The following is an 18,101-nucleotide window of genomic DNA, read 5'->3' as shown; positions in this document are numbered from 1 at the left end:
TATATTATTAATGAAATCATTAACTAAAATAAATAAATATAGTTTTATTTAAAAGAATATCTTAGTTTAATTTAATAAAAACTCAATATTATTTACTTATATTTATTTAAATGTGCATTTTTTTAAAAATTTCTTAGGTGCTACTTTCTTTCGCACAGTACTGTATATATATATATATATATATATATATATATATATATATATATATATATATATATATATATATATTTACATATAAATACAGACATATATATGTAATTATATATATGTCTGTATTTATATGTATATAGATACAAACATATACATATGTATTTATACATGTATACACATATACATATATACACACAGTGCTGCTGATGGTTCAAATATTGGTATATATTTGTTGTATACTTTTTTAAAACTGTTTTCTATACTTATCATCTTCAAATGCAGCCTTGTCTGGTTTGTCCTCATATTCTGTGACTCCTGCTCCAGTTCAGTCGCAACCAGAGCCACCAAAAAAAGTAAAATGTTACTTATTCTGTTTGATTTATTTTGCTTTTCAATAAAAAGTTAGCTTTTTTATTTATATTGAATGTTTATTGATGACTTTTTTTTAAATTCATTTCTTTAAAGGACTCATTGGAAAGCAAATATGCTAAAGCTCAAATCCCAAATGAACATCTGGTGCTTCAAGAAACATTTGAGTCAATTGTAATTCGATGTAAAAATGCCTCTAGTAATCCAGTAAGCATAAGATATAACTTTTAAATAACTTTTATGAATTGAAATTCTTCTTACTAAACATTGACATGCATTTTATTAGCCATTTGATGTTGAAAGATTTTATTTTTCAATTAGTTTTACTAAACTGATTCTTTTCATTATAAACATTTGGTTAATCAATTTTCAGTTTTTATCAGGATAAGAGATTAAATCATTTGTTCGAAACCAAAACCTTAAAATGTTCAAATCCAAATCCAACTTTTTGTTAAAATTGTTTAAAACTGATATAATCTGTAATCATTAAAAAAAAAAATACTCAGTGGGTTTTTTTACATAGAAAGTTGCAGGCATCTTACTTAGATATCTTAGAAAGTGCACTCTTGTCTTGTCTTTAATAGGGTGGCCAAGTTTTTACAAACTGTATTTAGTTTTTATTATATTCTGTTAATTTTTAGCAAACAAAGCGGAAAATTGAAGATGTTCATCGAAAGTTAGAGATCTTATACGATTTGCTACGGGAAAATAAAGTAAGTCTATTTCTTAAAGCTTGAAACAGTTTTCCTATTTTCATCTTTTATTGCCATTTTTAATTGGACTTTAAAACTAGTATATTTGGTGTTATCAAACTTTCACACCTTCAACCACCAATTAGTGAATACCGATTTTCAATTAATATTTGATGGCTTTGTATGAAGTCATTAAAAATTAACTAAACATTGAAATATCAATATTCAGCTGTTGATTAGAATCAACAATGTTGACATTTAAAACCAAAAAAAAAAAGTTTTTTACAAAAAAGTTAACAAGTGTTTTGTCTTTTTTTAAAAAAGCCATATTTGGAGTCTTCAGCTTCCAATCATTCCAGAATACTTGTCTTTGAATTAAAAGCATATTAATAGTTTATTAATATTCATACTAATTACAGAGTTCCTTTCATTCAGATTTTGTAATGGTTTAGTTGTATTTTATTTCTTACTTTGTTTATTTATTCATTCATTTCTACTTTGATTCACTTAATTATACTTGAGGCTGAAGTGGCTGACAGGTGTCCAGGGATATCAAAAATTCGTGAAATTTCGGCATTTTTAACACGATTTTTAAAGAATAGAATTTTTCTTTGATTAATGGAATTTAAATTAATCGTGTTAAAAAATGGCGAGTTTAAGTGTTTTGTATTAAAGTACTTTTGTTTGTTACCAATCTAAAATTAATATTAATTTTCTCCATTTTAAACGACAATCGTTCATAATGTATTTCTCACAGTATATTCTGTTATTTTTGTTTTCTTAAGATTTGAAGTATCTATAAGTAGGTATCTCAAAATGTGTTATTAATTAGGTATCTCAAAATGTGTTAAATGGCCTGCACCAAATGGTTCAAGGTAATGATATGTTACTTCTATATGGTGCGAGTTTAGTGTTGCAATTTCATTCTTTTTTGTTTGTTTTTTCTTCAGCGTCCTAATTTTTTCTTTTAGCTTGTCAATCAGGCAATTATATTGTTGGAATTCAAATTCATACCCATATGATATCGACGGGAAATTTTTCTGAAATTAGCACTTTTATGCCTGGTCTTAAAACCCTTATGCAAATTGCTGGGCAACTTAACGTTTGATTTGTTTAGTGGATCTATGGATATGTTGTTAATTTAGATAATTTTTTACGTCTTTCGGAATTGAATTTTAGTAATTTTCTAAAATTGATGGGTTCGGCGCAACTATTTAACAGCTTTAAGTTTTTCATATCTTCAGTGTATTTCTGTAAGATAATAACTCACAGTTTACTTAAGACTATAAATGGTGTAGTAAATATTTTACATATAACCGAGCTTGTTGCACTTTTTCTTAAGTCAAATGAAAGCTATGATTATAACGCTTTTTCTTGTTTCATTTTCCTTAGCGCTGATTTGTTGAAAGCTTAGGCTGTGCTTATTTTTTATTTTTTCAATGATTGGCTAATCATATTAATGCATCTACTTTAAATGATGATTTTGTTTTTAATGCGTAGAAAATCTAAGTAGAAATTCATTTGGGCATTAAATGAGCATAAAACCGTGAGTAATTGTGCTTAGTGAATAATCGTAAGGTCCATTAGCCTTGCAAGACGCGGTTTGTAACTTTACGTTTTAATTTTAAGCTATGTTTTGTCTTAACAAAGATGTCACATTGGTGCAGATTCTTAAATGTAAAACATGATACTATCGCTTGTGCTATTTTTTTTACAACATGCATTGATTCATGCCATTCAAAACTCAATTAAAGAATACGTAAAGTCGGAGAGATATACCTTCAGTTATCCTGAGTTACTTTACCTTCCAAGATTTAGTGAAGAAAAAGAAAAGAAAACTCCCATCAAAAACAACGAAATAAACAACAACATATTAACCAGTAAGTTTAATGCCGGGAAGAACAAAGAATTAGAGCGTAATGTAGCTCAAGCCGTGCACGTAGATGAACTACCAAATGTTTTCGGAAATATTTCTGAAGGCATTCCTGTTTCTTTAAATAAAAAATTACTTAATCATAACGAAAAAGTCAAGAGATACAGTAGCAGTTTTTATGATGATTTTCACCAACTGCACCGTAATACTTTTGGTGAAAAGGTACCTACGGTTTTTTACGAGAAAAAAGATAGCATTCCTTTCAATACTGAAGTTTCATTCTTTCGAGGGAATGAAACGAATAATTTAAAAGGAAGTTCGAAGACTTCAATTAATAAACGTAGTGATGTTGATGATGACCAAGAACTGCTGAAAACCATTGAAAAACTAGACCCAGAGATAACTGTATCAAAGGCTTATGAAACTGATCAAAAACCCCTTTCGGGATATATGCAGAACTTAGCACATGATGTAAGAAGTGTAATAGGCGAAGCAAAAGATGTTTTGAGGCATACGGGGAAAGTAGTACATGGTTTAAAGCGAGTTATAAGTGGAGCAACAGTTTTAACTTCTTTCACTAATAACGCCATAAAGTTTGCAAAGTATTTCTCTATAGATCCAAGCAATGCCACAATAGACTACTTAGAAGAAAAAGCAATTGTGGCTGTACTAGAAGCACAAAAAGCTGCAAGTGAAGCAAAAGAGGCTGCAATTATGGCGAAGAGTGCCTCAAAAAAAGCCAAAATTGCTGCTCGTAAAATATTAGCGGTTGAAAAGAAAAATAAAAAATTACAAAGTATTGTTGGATATGCAAATGCATCTGTTAAACAAGCTCTGTTAGCTGAAAAAGCCGCAAAAGTTGCTTTCCATGACAAGAAAAAAACCGAGAACGATGTTATGTTAATGGATAACGAGTTGAAAAACTTAAGATCTCAACTAAAATTTACAAATGAAAAGAAAAATTTGTTTAAAAAGGAAACTGAAGAACTGGCCCAAAAAATTAAACGAAAAAGTTCTTCAGAAACACGTTTGCTTTTCACAAACTTAAACGAAACGAATCACAAACCATCTACTAATCTTGATCTCTCAGATAAAGTTGAAATAAAAACAAGGAAGCAGTCAGACGGTAAGAAATTAGCCGCAATTAAAGCAAACAAAGATTCTTCGTATGACTACTACTTGCTTAAACAAAAGGAACTGGAGAACAGAAATAAATATACAAACCAAAATTCTGACCGAAAATCAATTTTATTGAGTAATCCTAAAGCAAAATTTCCAAGTGCCTCTATTGTAAACCAAACGGTTACAAATACGAATGAAGATACAGATGATAAAGTTGCAAGAAAGCAAATTGAATACATTTTAAATCTAAATCAACACATTAATACTGCAATAAGGAAAGAAGAAAATGGATCAAATGAAATTTTAAAAAAATCTCCATCTATAAGTAATAATAATTTTGAAATCGGTAAGCTCTCCAGAAGCAAAAAAAAAAAATGTCAAATTCGATAAGTAATCAATTTAACGCAGCAGTGAGGAACCTGCTGCGTTATAACAAAAATAATATAACAAACATAGTGAGGTCGAACGACGACGAAACAGAAGTAAAAAATCCTAAACACAGCCTCTTTACGCGCGTTCACAATGATAGTAAAAAAATCTTCTCCTTTGATGAAGGATTTTTAGATTACCCTGCAAGATCTGATATTGTTCATAGGTTTTCACACGAGAAATATTTAGGTAGAACTTTAAAATACGCAAAAAAAGGTGATATTCAACAGAGAAATCGTTTATTGATCCACTCACTTCCTGGAGAATATACTGGTTTCAAAAAAGATGAAATAGCTCCACGAGAAGAAAATATGTATGATTTTAATCATGTACAGTATCATACTAAAACTCACACAAAAAATCTCTTACCAAAAATAACATTCACAAAAAATCAGTCTTCCGCTGTTACTGAAGGATTTGATCAACTTGTAAATGGTCGAGTCTTTAGTGATGAAAATTCGATTATAGCTGACGATTTTGATCAGATGAAAAAGAGAAATCAGTTATTATTAGAATCTAGGCTTATTGATAAAAACTTGCATCATTTAACTCGGGCTGAAGCTGATTTTGAGTCGGCATCAGGATCTGGTGTCATGCCAGAACATCCTGTTTTAGATAAACTGAGTGTATCAAAAACAAACAATTACTCAGTTGTTAGAAAAATTACCAAGGGGCCAGTATCAGTGACAGTTTTGGTTCATCACAGCATTATACCGAAATTGAACATTTTTCACACCAAGTCTTTAGATTTATTAGATCCGTTTGGCTTTAAAAGAATAGAAGAGACTAATGAAGGCGGAATTGTTGACAGACGATTAATTCCACGGCCAAGCGAAGACGTTGAAAAACGAAAAATTTTACACAGTAAAAGAACTTGGTGAAGAAAATTTATGGTACAATCGGTTAAAAAACCTCATCTCAAATATCACATGACAATTCATACTTGCAGTTTATATTTTATATTAAAAAGTTGCAATTTATTAATAAGTTAATGGGTATTTTATTAAATACATACATACATACATACATACATACATACATACATACATACATACATACATACATACATACATACATACATACATACATACAGTGGCGACAAAATAAATAGCACAGATTGATGTTCAATATGTAGTGATATATTTTTCAGAGATCTGAGTTTTTGAGATCTAAACTTTTTCAGCCTAATAAAATATTAATTTTAGAAGATAACATTACTGAGTAAGAAAAGAAAATAACTTAGTTAAAAAAATAAAGTTCAATCATATAAATGATTTAGAAGTACAGAATAAGGAGGCAATTTAAATAGCACACCTTGTACAAAATTATCATTTCGTTCTTTTGCTACCAAAATCATGGAGGTTCTTTGTATAAATAGTTTAGAAAACTTTATTAGAGGTAAATTATTATCTAGTGGGGTATCCTTTTGAGTCAATAACAGCTTGACAACGACAGACCATTGACGAGATCACTTTTTGTCATCGTTCAGGCGTAATGGCGTCCCAAGCAGCCTTTGTTTCAATCCTGTTGTTTTACGTAAGAGTCGTATTGTAAAACGAGTTCAATTTATTAATAGGGGAGAGGGGGGCACATTAGGACACTTTTTTAAAAAGATATTACAAATTTCGAACTGTTTGACAAAAAATTAAATTTTTTGCTGAAAAAGGTAATTTAGGCATTCGTTCTTCAAAAAAAAGCTAAGTCGAGCTAGTTCAAATAAATTATGGTTATTTTTTTTTCTTAAAATTGAAGCTACCTATTGTCCAAAACTACCCCACAAGAGGGGGTAGTTTAGGACAATGTTGGGGCAGTTTAGGAAATATAGTAAAAAGACAAGAAATGTTTCTTAAAGCCTAATTTTTTCGTTTAGCAGTAATTATTAACAATAACAGAATCAACAGAATTATTAGGAGTAACATAATTATAAAGATCTCAAACCATTAATGAGTTTTTTTGTATATTCAAATAAACTAAAATGAAAATGCTTTTCAATCACATATCACTCTTATTAATAAAAAGATATTAATAACAAAAACAAAGAGTGTGAATATAAAATGGATGTAGATAAACATAATATTTTTCTTTCTGTTTGAATTGAGAGAATTCATAACATTCAACCAAGTTTAAATGTAGAAAAATCAAATTTGAATATTATACCAGAACCTCTTGAAATGCTTCCTGCATTGTTTGGCATAGGAAGACTTCTGCAATTGGCACCGACCACTTATTTTGTATATCAGGAAAGTAAAATATATTAAGTCCTACTTTTTTATTCAACAAATTAACAACCAAAATGTTTCCATTTATTTCTTCAATTCTGCAAACAAAAGCTAACGTTGCATTATTAACTGTTGAAGCACATTGGACTAAACAAAAATCTCCATGATTTAATGCTTCTGTTTTCAATTTTTCTGTGTATACAACAGGCTTAACTTTAAAATTTAAACTTGTTTTATTTTGCAAACAAGAATTACTTTTATTGTGCATACAGGTAGAGCTAGATTCTGTTTTTGGTGGTCTTTCTGGTGTGTCTGTTAAAATTCTTGATCTTCCTTTTTTTCTGCCTCTTGATGTTTTCTTTCTTGGAGGTGCTTTTGGGTATTGTCTAATAATTTCAGGAGATAAAACTGGTGCAGATGGCTGTGACGGCTTATCAGTTGAGTTTTTATATGCATTAAGTGGCTCATTATTTGGCACAGTAGTTTCAAAAATTTTTACTATAGAATGATCATTAACATTTAAAATTTTAAAATCTATGTAGCTTTTTTTTATTATTGTCATTATTACTAGATTGATAAGAGATGTAATTAAGGCTTTGATTTGTTACCTCTGAACAGTCAAAATCTTCATTTGTGAATGCATTTCTTGAAAAAGGAAAAATACCACATTTTTTGAACCCTGCAGTAATATTATTTGGTGTAAATAAGCTATTATATGCAGGGGTTACTATACTGGCTAAATCATGAATTGTTATAGTTCTTCCTGGGTGATTTAACAACCAGTCATTTTGAGATACAGAAAGTTTTTCTTTAAAAGGACCCAATACTGAAACATCAAGAGGTTGAAGTCTATGTGTACAATGTGGTGGGAATGTAAGTAAAACAATTCCATTTTCTCTGCAAAAGTTGATTGCATTAATAGTACAATGGCTTTCGTGGTTATCTAGTAATAACAAAATCTTGTTTTCTTTATTGCACTTTGAATGGAACTTTAAATGTTTGAGCACTCATATAAAAAGTTCTCCTGTTAGCATACACTCTTGAAATCTTGCTCTAGGATAAATAAAAACTGGTCGTACAGTGTTTCCGACTGCATTAATAACAGCACACATAGTTACAAGCTGCCCTCTTTCAGCTGAGACGTTTTGACCAACTTGCTTTTGACCACGCTGAGCTATGACATTTGGTGCCTTCAAAACAGTCATGACACTTGTTTCGTCTATGTTAAATATGCGTTCTGGAGAATATTTTGACTTACAGAGTACTTTCTCTAAGTTGAGTTGAAATTCATTCACATTTTTTTGGTTAAAACTTGTTGCTCTTGATAGACTTGTATTTTCTGGTTTGCGCAGAGAAAGCTTTTTGTGTCTTATCATAAATCCTTTCATCCATTCAATGCCAGCAATTTTATTTTGGCCCCATAGTTCAGGACATTTTTTCAAAGCATTACTATATTCATATGCTAAAATTCTAGCTTGGTAAAAAGTTAAACCATAATTTAATTTTGATGATTTCAACATATAATTTTCTAACATAGCTTCTTCTGCATTAGTAAATACTTGATTCACAGAATATTTGGTTGAAAAGTTATCACTTTTCGATTTTCTATTATTTCTGAGCATTTTTATTCTGTAAGCTAACGTACTTTTAGAGAACCCAAATACACCTGCAGCTTCTCTCAACTTCATTGTTTTATCAAAAACATGTTTAACTGCAGTTTTTAAAATTTCCTCGTTTATAAATCTTTCACGTTTTTTTTATAATTGCGCACCATTTTTAAACTTTGTATAATTTTACTTGAAGATAAGTTTGTTATGATCCGCGCAAGACGTCCAAATGTGCCCCGTGAAAATCGTCCAATACTGCCTCAACCCTGATCTCAGGAAACATTCCACAATTTTTTTGTGAAGAATTTATGTGTTATCGTTGAATTTTTTTATTTACGTCGCAGAACATATACCTTTCACAGAAAATGCAAAAAGTAATTCCTTGGAGGGAGTAAATTTCTTTGTAAATCCTTACACTTAAGAATTAAAAAAATTAGAAAAAATATCAAAAACCACAAAACGTTTGTAGAAAAGCTACCTGACTGCCTTTGTAAAAGAAATCCTATGACACTTACGTGTGAAAATATTTTTAGTCGACGAATATATTTAACTTTGTTGAAGAGTTTGTATTTTTTGGATTATTCGCATTGTCCTAAACTACCCCTGTCCTAAACTGCCCCCCTCTCCCCTATATTATAAGAATATTGTTATACAAATAGGCGATAAACACAAAGAAGAGCTTGTATATTACAGCTAGTGGTTGCTCGAGTCCGTTGTTGTTACTTCAAGAGAGCGAGGTCTCGAAGATCACGCTATTTATACATATTAACCAGGGGGACATTAATTGTTTTATGACGAATTGATTACCGCAACACTCCCGCCACCAACAGTTGTCACTAATAGTTAAATGTTATTTTCATCCACAAACGTAGCTTCGACGGAATTAAATTTATTTTCTTCAAGTAAACACAATTTATTAACTGGACGGTTCAAATACATGATTTTTCCAGCGGAGACACATCGTACATTCGCAGCACGCACTTGTCCATCTGTTGACGGTAAAAGTTTTTCAATAATCCCTAGTTTCCATAATCCTCTAACCAAATTCGAATATCACTACTTCGCCTTTATTTATAATATTGTTACTTCCACTTTTATTATAACTTTTATGAATTTCGCGGAGCTCTGTTAAATATTCATTTCGCCATCTATTCCAGAAATGTTCTAAAATAGAGTTTCTATATGCAACGCGCTTTTTTATGTCCATATTTACATAGCTGTTTTTTGTTAACAATGTTTCTGAGCTTATTCTTTTTCCAAACACGAGACGATTAGGAGATAACGGTTCATCTCCTAGTTCTTCATACGAAAACGTTAAGGGACGATTATTTGTAACGACTTCGATTTCTGCAAGAATGGTGAGAACTTCTTCGTAAGATAATCTTGTAGTTTTTATGAGAATTCTCTTGATTGAACTTACCATTCGTTCAAAGAATCCTCCCCACCACGGAGCGGCTGAAACATTGAAGTGCCTAAAAATGCCTTTTGAGGATGCAAGTTATTGTGTTTCATCGGCTGTAAAACAAGATCCATTATCGCTAACAATTTCGTAAGGTGCGCCAAATTTTCTAATGAGTCTTCGCAACCCTCGAATACACGCCAAAGCTGAACAATCGGGAACTAAGGGGGAACGGAGGAACATCAGGATAACTATAAATTTTGCCTTCGTACCTTCGACACAAAAAGCTTTTTTTAATTAATTTTTGAATTAAATTTCTAACTTTTGGAATCCAAAATTCCATTCTTAATTGGTTGAGCGTTTCTTTTACGCCGTTGTGCATAACACTTTCATGACAATGTAAAATAATTAATTCAGTAAAGAGACTTTCCTTTGGAAGAAATATTGGAAATTTAATATTGTAACTAATTGGAGCATTCCCCAATCGCCCTCTACATCTTATTATTCCTTCGCTATCAAAGAAAATTCCTAAATCATTTTTGAGTTGTTTATAATTCTTAGAACTATATATGTTTTGTTGTATAAATTTAATCCAAATTATTTTGGCGTTTTTTAATTCAAAAGAAGAAAGTAAAAGATTGTCTTTTCGTACTTGCGTATTTTTTAAGCAAGATACGAATTTTATAATATAAGCTGTGACTCGTATTAAATGGGAATATGAATTAAATTTAGTTATATCAGTAAATTTTAAATCTATGAACAATTAGTTATAAGTAATATTTTTGTTTCCTCTGGAGGGTTTATTAATTTATTTTGATCAAAGGAAGGCCAAATCTCTGGAGTATAAAGAAATTTGGGTCCATTAAACCATAACTGATTTTTAGTTAAATTTTCAATACTAGCACCTCGTGATATAATATCCGCAGGATTACGATCTGTTTCGACGTAATCCCGATTAGAATTAGAGTTTTTTATCCAATGTAAGCAAATATAAGAATCTGAAATTAATTTAATTTTAGAAATAAGAATGATTGATGAAAGTTCCTTAACTACTTTTGACATAACTGTTGCACTCAGTAAGCAACCTTTTAATTCTAATTGAGGTATTGTACATTTACTAAGCGAGGTTATTCTAGATTTTGAAGTGACTAGAGAGGAACACTGTTCGTTCTCATTAAAAATACATCTCAAATAAATGCAACACCCAAAGGGTTTTAAACTAGCATCACTAAAACCATACAGTTCAAATCGCGTGCAACTTGCACTCTATTTCGAAAAAAAATAACATCTAGGTACACAAATCGACTATACAGAACTTAAATCCTTATAAATATCTTGCCACATTTTTAATAAATCTTTATCAATTTTACAATCCCATCCTATTTTAGATATACAAATTTATTGAAATAAAATTTTTAAGCGCACAATTACTGGGCTGATTAGTCCCAAGGGATCGAAAAAACTTGCTGTAAAACTAAGCACGTCTCTTTTTGTTGGAAAAGGGATGGCAACTTTAAGTAATTCAGAAAACGAAAAGATAAATGAATCTAGTTTCTTGTGCCAAGTTAAACTTAACACTTTAGTAATATTTTGACTCTGAAAATTCTTTTCATTTATTAACTTATCTAGCTCGACCGAATTAGATTCAAATTTTCTTAAATTTAAACCAGCTTCACCTAGGCGGGAACGACATATTTCATAAAACTTAAAACATTCAATTACAGAATCAGAGCAAAAACTCAAATCGTCAACGTGAATAGAATCTAGGAATCGACTTACAAGTATTGGATCGGAACTTCCCAGTAAGCACAGGACGTTTTTAAAACGTTTTAATTCCGTTCAACTTACGTCGGACATTTAAAGAACCAATCCAAACGTTTTTTTACCGTTTTTTCATAAACGTTTTTTTGAAAGTAAATTTTAAACGTTTTTTTACCGTTTTTTAAACGTTTGTTTTTTTTAATTACATGCAGTTTTTTTTTTTATTCCGTACGGTACTTGTTAAAACTTTATGTAAGCATATGCTGTTGCATTCTTGTGTTGGTTTGTTAAAAAACAAACATTAATCTAAGCTCAGTATCAGCGTTTTTCTCTCTCTCTACATAAAAATTGTATCTATATATATACCGCGTTCTAATTCCCATGAGGTTTATAATACAATCGCCATTAGAATACTCATAAATGAATGCGTGGTAAAAATCACGTTTATCTACGTGATTTTTACCACGTATCCGAGACACTTTTAATTCACCAAATTTATAGAACATGCCCTCTTGGTGAATTACTCATAAGTCTAACCGTTGTGGAGCTTTTATCATCCGTCCGTAGCGCGTTGTCTTTTGTTCGTTGCATTCTTGAGAGTCATTTCGCACTCGAACAGCATTTTCATTATATCTTCTTTGACCGATTTCAACTTCATTTTTTGGTATAATGAGACCATCGTTATATGAGTCATTATTATCATTGGAGTCTGGAATACGACGGCGCAAGTGTGAGACATGTCGTGGAAACACCCTATTTGCGGTTTCGACGTCAAACGACCAGGTATTTTGCTTTCGTACAATACCTGGTATCCACGACTGATCACATTTTGTTTCTTGAGCTGGTTTTACCCAAACATTGTCACCTTCCGTGAATGTTTTGCTTACTTCATATTTTTCGACTTTCTTACGCGTATCGACACCTGGGATAAACGACGTTGGTTTTCGCTGAAATTGCTGTGATGGACTTTCACAACAGTTTGATGATATAGTCTCATTGTATAGTAATACTGCCAAAGCGACTGAACAACTTGATCGAGCGATTGTTCTTTTAATTGTTCTGTGTATGCGTTCAACGATACAATTGCCTTGCGCTCGATGGGCTGCTCGATATTCTAAATCAACGTCCCATTCGTCAGCAAACTTTGTTAGCGTGTGTGAACGAAATTCATTGTCCATTAGAAGGCAGACTGGCGGTCCAAATAAGGAGAATATTTCTTCCAGCTTTCCGATAATTTCAGCCGCTGTTTTGGTTACCAGTTTACGCCACACCGTATACCGTGATGGGCCGCAGTCAATCATTGATAAGTACAGTTCTGCGCCTACATGGGTTACATCGATGGCAACCCGATTCCAATTCTGCTTTACACTCAACTGACCATGCTTCCACTTTACGGAATAAGGATCGATAGAGTTGCACTGGTTACAACTTGCAATTACTGCTGAAACCTCCTTACGTGATACATTCTGGTTGTTTCGTAAACAAAGTTGCAATGTTCGATCGACACCAAAATGAACAATTGAATGAATCTTCCATATGTCTTTCTGTTGAGTTAATCCAGTTGCACACACTGTTCTGCACCATTTTTGAGGGATTCGTGAGAGTCGATCGGCCAAAGTTAGTTCAGATGGAATCCATTGTACAATAATCTTAATATCTTTAGCTATTTCTTTTATCGTGTTCAGCCGTCTTTGGACTATCAATTGAGAAATTCCTCGAGTCTTTACGCGATATTCTTCTTTTAAAGCTGCGTTTAACCATCCCACGGTACTCTTGCTGTCGCTGTATACTGTGAGGTCTTTTATATCCCATTTACTGGCTAAATTTAGCCCTCGAAGTATCGAATCTAGCTCAATTATATTAATATGATGCGTATCACTCGTCGGTCGTAGCCATGCCGCATCTTCAACAACTACTCCTCCAATTACAAGAACTACACCAAGTCCTATAGATGATGTATCACAGTAAAGCTCAGCTTTTCCATTCACTGGTACCAGCCATTTCCCTCCAACCGAGTCCTCTTTTTCCAAACGGTGAAACAACTCATTCATTTTTTCTTTGCAATCTTCAGAAACATACTCATTCCATGGAATATTTCCAGCTAATCGTTTGATGTACGAAGCTTGTAAACGCAAACTTCCTGCCACCGGGTAATGTCCAATAAGTTTACCTAAATTGCTAAAAAGCTGTGACCGTGTGACTGCATTTGAATATTCGAATCGTACTACATTGTCCCGCTTCCATGTCAGTTCCCCGTTTTTATTTCGTTCGACTTTCAATCCTAAAACACGTCCTTTTTCTAGATCTTCTGGAGGTTTACACTGCAACCCAAATTTATCAAGATGCTTTGCTACATTTTCAGCTGTTTCCACGCTTTCATCGACAATTATATCATCAATGTAATTATCACATGCTTTTTTCACGGTAGCATTCATATTGAGTACGTGACGAAGAATTGTAGTCATTATTGTTGGAGCTACGTTGATGCCAAAACACATTCTGGTGAAACAATACCGTTTCCCATTTATAACCACAGTTTGATATGGCCACAGTTTTTTGTCAATGTGAATTTGAAGGTAGGCTTTCTTAAGATCAAGAATTTTTGCATTTTTAATTTTTCTCCAACGACGCAGTTTCTCTTGACAGACGTCGGCATTTGCTGTGTGACAATTTACAAATTCGTTGAGCGCTCGAAAGTCTCCCACTGGGTGTATCTTTCTACCTTTATTTTCTTGTACAACACACATGAGCGGTATTAATACTTTAGGTGGTCCCAATGCTTGCTCGTTATACGATACAAGAATGCCAGAGTTGATCCATTCATTTAGTTCTTTTCGGTAACTACGTTCATGCTCTTTGCGCATCTTGTATTCGCGGATCGTATTATTAATTGCGGGCTCTTTGTTCCAGTTCCACGATGCCGTCCACTTTTTTGCGTCAAATTTTGCCGTAAAGTCCTGATGTTTTATTTCGTTCTCTTTGTTTATTTCGTTCTCTTCGTTTATTTCGTTCTCTTCGTTTATTTCGTTATCTTCGTTTAATTCGTTATCTTCGTTCTTCTTACTTTTTATATCACTTGCACTACATTTTGCCGTGTCACATGCCAACATTCGGACGGTACGGTTTTTATCACCATATATTACGGCTCCTCCGAATTTTTCAATAGCATCAATTCCAACAATCAAATCAAACCCGAATGGTTTGTCTTTTACAATTAACGAATTAACCATCCGATATATTCCATCAATTTCTAGTTTGATTACCATTTCACCTAGTACTTGCACAGTTCCTCCCAAAGTGGTGATTAATTTTTGACTTTTTGAAACAAGTCCACGTGTAGATTCAGCATGAACCACTGTAATTCAGCATCCGGAATCAATTAATGCTGTTCGGAACATTCCGTTTATTTTAACTTTTAGTGATGGCAACGCCGTTTCCGGGAGAATACTGGATGCCATTATTTCCAAATTCTCCCTTTTCCTTTTAAACTTTGCGATCGTTTGATGCAGTCTTTGGCTCGATGATTGTGTGCACAGTTCTTGCATTTTTCCTCGCAGTCCCATGCAAAGTGTTCAAATTTCCCACAATTAAAACATGTTATTTTATTTGTTCCGGTGAAGCCCGTTGTGTGGGGAAGTAGCGATGTTGCTGCAATCATCACATTATCGGAACCATCCAACTGTCGGGCTTCTTGAGTCACTCGTTCCACCGTAATAGCAACCTCAACAGCTTTTGCGAATGTAAGTTCTTCAGGTTCCATCAATAGCCGTTTGATCGTAGTTCCATCGTTAAAGCCAGTAATAAATTGGTCGCGCATCCTGTCATCCCTATCCGTAAATTTGCATCCTTCAGCAGCTCTTGCAATCCGTCGTGAAAATTCCGTTACACTCTCGTTGCTTGCCTTTTTAATTGTTGCGAATTCAAAGCGTAGTATTAAAGATGACTTTGGTTTGAAAAGCTTCATAATATTTTCCTCGATCTCTTCGTAAGTCACTGAATCGTCTTCTGGGTACGCCGGCAAGCATAGATCTTCCAATGCGGAATAAATTTGTGGTGGCAAACATGTTAATGTTATCGTTTTTCTCTTCGTTTCGTCAATGTCCATCGCAGCAATATATGTTCGCAGTTGGCGGATGAACCGGTGATGGTTGCCATCAAATACTGGTGGCATAATAGCCGAAATAGCTTGTTGCATTCTTGTGTTGGTTTATTAAAAAACAAACATTAATCTAAGCTCAGTATCAGCGTTTTTCTCTCTCTCTACATAAAAATCGTATCTATATATATACCGCGTTCTAATTCCCATGAGGTTTATAATACAATCGCCATTAGAATACTCATAAATGACACTTTTAATTCACCAAATTTATAGAACATAGGCACATGATGGCGTGAACTTTGATGAGGCGAATCAATTTTTTTAGGTTAAAATTATTTGAATCAATATCCTATCTTTTATTCAACCAACGGATTGTATTATTTTCGTGTGAAATTAAGTTAAGTATACTTGAGTGTTTTTAGTTTAAAACTGTTTTTATTTCTATTTTATTGATAAAGTAAATAATCGGTTGATTATTTACACCATAGGAACTTAATTCATATAAACTTTTGAAAGTATTCAATGGAGCACCTGTCGCTAAAAATACTAAGACTATACGTTTATCTGGCACTAATTTACTTTTCTACCCCCCTACTTTTATTTTTGATTATGATAGAGAATTTTATCCTGATTAAGAATCGTATAAAAACATACACCTGAAATCCGAAGGAAAGTTCTCTAATTTGATGTTGAAGTGTCAAAAAAATATACCAAAAACGCTAATATTCGCCATCTTTTTTGAAACACTTCCAAGTTAATATTTAATGCCGTTAAAATTAATTTATTCATTAAAAAAACTTTATAGCCCGGTTTTTATTTCGCTAAAACATTTTATGGAGAAATTTGTTATGCATTTTCTTTTTATTTTAGTATTTTTTTCTTGAAAAAACTTCAAATTTCAATAAGTTTTTTTCTTATTTTCAGATTATATAGATTTTTTTAAAAATATATTAATGATTTTAGATAAACAAATGTTACTAAATACAAAAATATTATTCAAACGGGATATTCATCTACAACTTGGTTCCAAAACTGAAAATAAGAATGTTCTTTAAAACGTTGCGCCCACATAAATTCTGACAAATAATCGGGAATCATTTCTCGATTTGTGGGCCCAAACATAGCTTTAAATTTGGCTTTGCTTCTTTGCCAAATTGCCTCAACCCTGTTTGAAACTTTTTTCAAGAAGGAAATACAACCGAGGTAGAATTGTAGAAGATCAATGGATTTTTGGTGCGTACGATATAGCGACTAAAGAAGGGTTACTCATTCCTGTAGCGCACCGCGATGCTGCAACCTTACTACCCATCATTATACAATGGATTCGTCCTGGAACTGAAATATGGAGCGATATGTGGGCAGCATACCAAGGGTTTTAACATGGTACAGTAAACCATGCTTTTCATTTTGTTAATCCCGCAACAAATGTTGTAACATTTGTTGCGGTGTTGCGTTAAAAAAGTTAGTCGTTAAAAAAGTTTATTAAATGTGAAATCTGCGCATGCGCAAAATCATTAAAACTTTTTTAACGCCTTACGGCGCACTATGCATCGCTAAGCGGAAATAGGATTTTGTACATATTTTTTAGTGATTTTTCATATTTAAACTTTTTAAGTTTTTTCTTTTTGCATTCAATTTTTAATTCTCTATAAAAAAAAAATCATTTTTAGTTTTTTTAAACTTGACATCTTAAGGGTTTTTTAAGGTTTTAAAAAACTCGCTTTTTTGTTAAAATCCTTTCAAAATATATAAGTGTAGAATTTCTATATTATTTTTATGCGAAATTAAAATAATAATGTATTTAATTGAATGTAAAACAAGAAATAGAAAAAAAAGGTTTTTGAATAGCATTTTTTTGCTGATTTTTTGATTTCTTAAACATTGATTAATTTAAGCATGTGGTCACAGAGGTCGCCTCGTTTTTTTAAAATAAAATATAGCTACTGCAAATCGACTTTACTGCCATGCAAAAAAATTGAGGCGACCTCTGTGACCTCATGCTTTAAAATCATTTTTACTACTGTGAGTTTTATTAAAAACCGACTAAATTCTGTGAAGTAAATGAAAATTCCGAAGTTCAATAACATACGGTAAGCTTTTATTTGATTCAGTTTTACCTTGCGATGGTTTTTATAAATTATCAAAATGGCTTGATTCACTCATCGTCAACTTTTAACACATACATTTCCAGAGCAGGTGAAATATTCAGAAACTGAAGTAAAATATAGTCTCTTCAATATGATCAAACATTCAGTTTCTAGAGAGTTTAAGTATCTTTTGGAGTATGAAGATAATTCTATTAAAGTTTTAGCACAGGAGGAACGTGATAACATGTTATTTGCAAAGTGGGTGGTGATGGTCAGAGTGACCAATCTGAGTTT

The 18,101-nt window shown here is 32.3% G+C and overlaps 3 protein-coding genes across 4 annotated transcripts in view; 1 reads left to right on the top strand and 2 right to left on the bottom strand.

Moving 5' to 3' along the window:
• Positions 1–2,576, top strand: part of LOC145192394 (protein transport protein Sec31A-like) — a 47,294-nt gene extending 44,718 nt beyond the window's left edge. For both annotated transcript variants that reach the window (XM_090079022.1, XM_090079023.1), the window contains exons 23-27: positions 433–503; positions 616–726; positions 1,161–1,232; positions 2,044–2,086; positions 2,183–2,576. In XM_090079022.1, the coding sequence (XP_089935148.1) occupies positions 433–503; positions 616–726; positions 1,161–1,232; positions 2,044–2,086; positions 2,183–2,319 (434 nt within the window). In that variant the 3' untranslated portion in view covers positions 2,320–2,576. The remainder of the gene's footprint in view (positions 1–432; positions 504–615; positions 727–1,160; positions 1,233–2,043; positions 2,087–2,182) is intronic.
• Positions 2,577–10,613: 8,037 nt separating this feature from the next.
• Positions 10,614–12,027, bottom strand: LOC149892078 (uncharacterized). Its single transcript, XM_090078059.1, has 4 exons — positions 12,019–12,027; positions 11,324–11,564; positions 11,172–11,239; positions 10,614–11,126 (listed from the first exon to the last, which is right to left on the bottom strand). Exons 1-4 carry the CDS (start codon positions 12,025–12,027, stop codon positions 10,614–10,616), a joined length of 831 nt encoding a protein of 276 aa, XP_089934185.1.
• A 118-nt stretch (positions 12,028–12,145) lies between these two features.
• Positions 12,146–14,887, bottom strand: LOC149892077 (uncharacterized). Its single transcript, XM_090078058.1, has one exon. It carries the CDS (start codon positions 14,885–14,887, stop codon positions 12,146–12,148), a length of 2,742 nt encoding a protein of 913 aa, XP_089934184.1.
• Positions 14,888–18,101: the final 3,214 nt, after the last annotated feature.

This window comes from Hydra viridissima, unplaced genomic scaffold (assembly GCF_058129835.1).
Source record: "Hydra viridissima isolate aposymbiotic clone 2 unplaced genomic scaffold, HvirCarnegie_v1 scaffold_2, whole genome shotgun sequence".
Lineage (NCBI taxonomy): Eukaryota > Metazoa > Cnidaria > Hydrozoa > Anthoathecata > Hydridae > Hydra > Hydra viridissima.
This window is presented reverse-complemented; position numbering and strand designations above follow the sequence as displayed.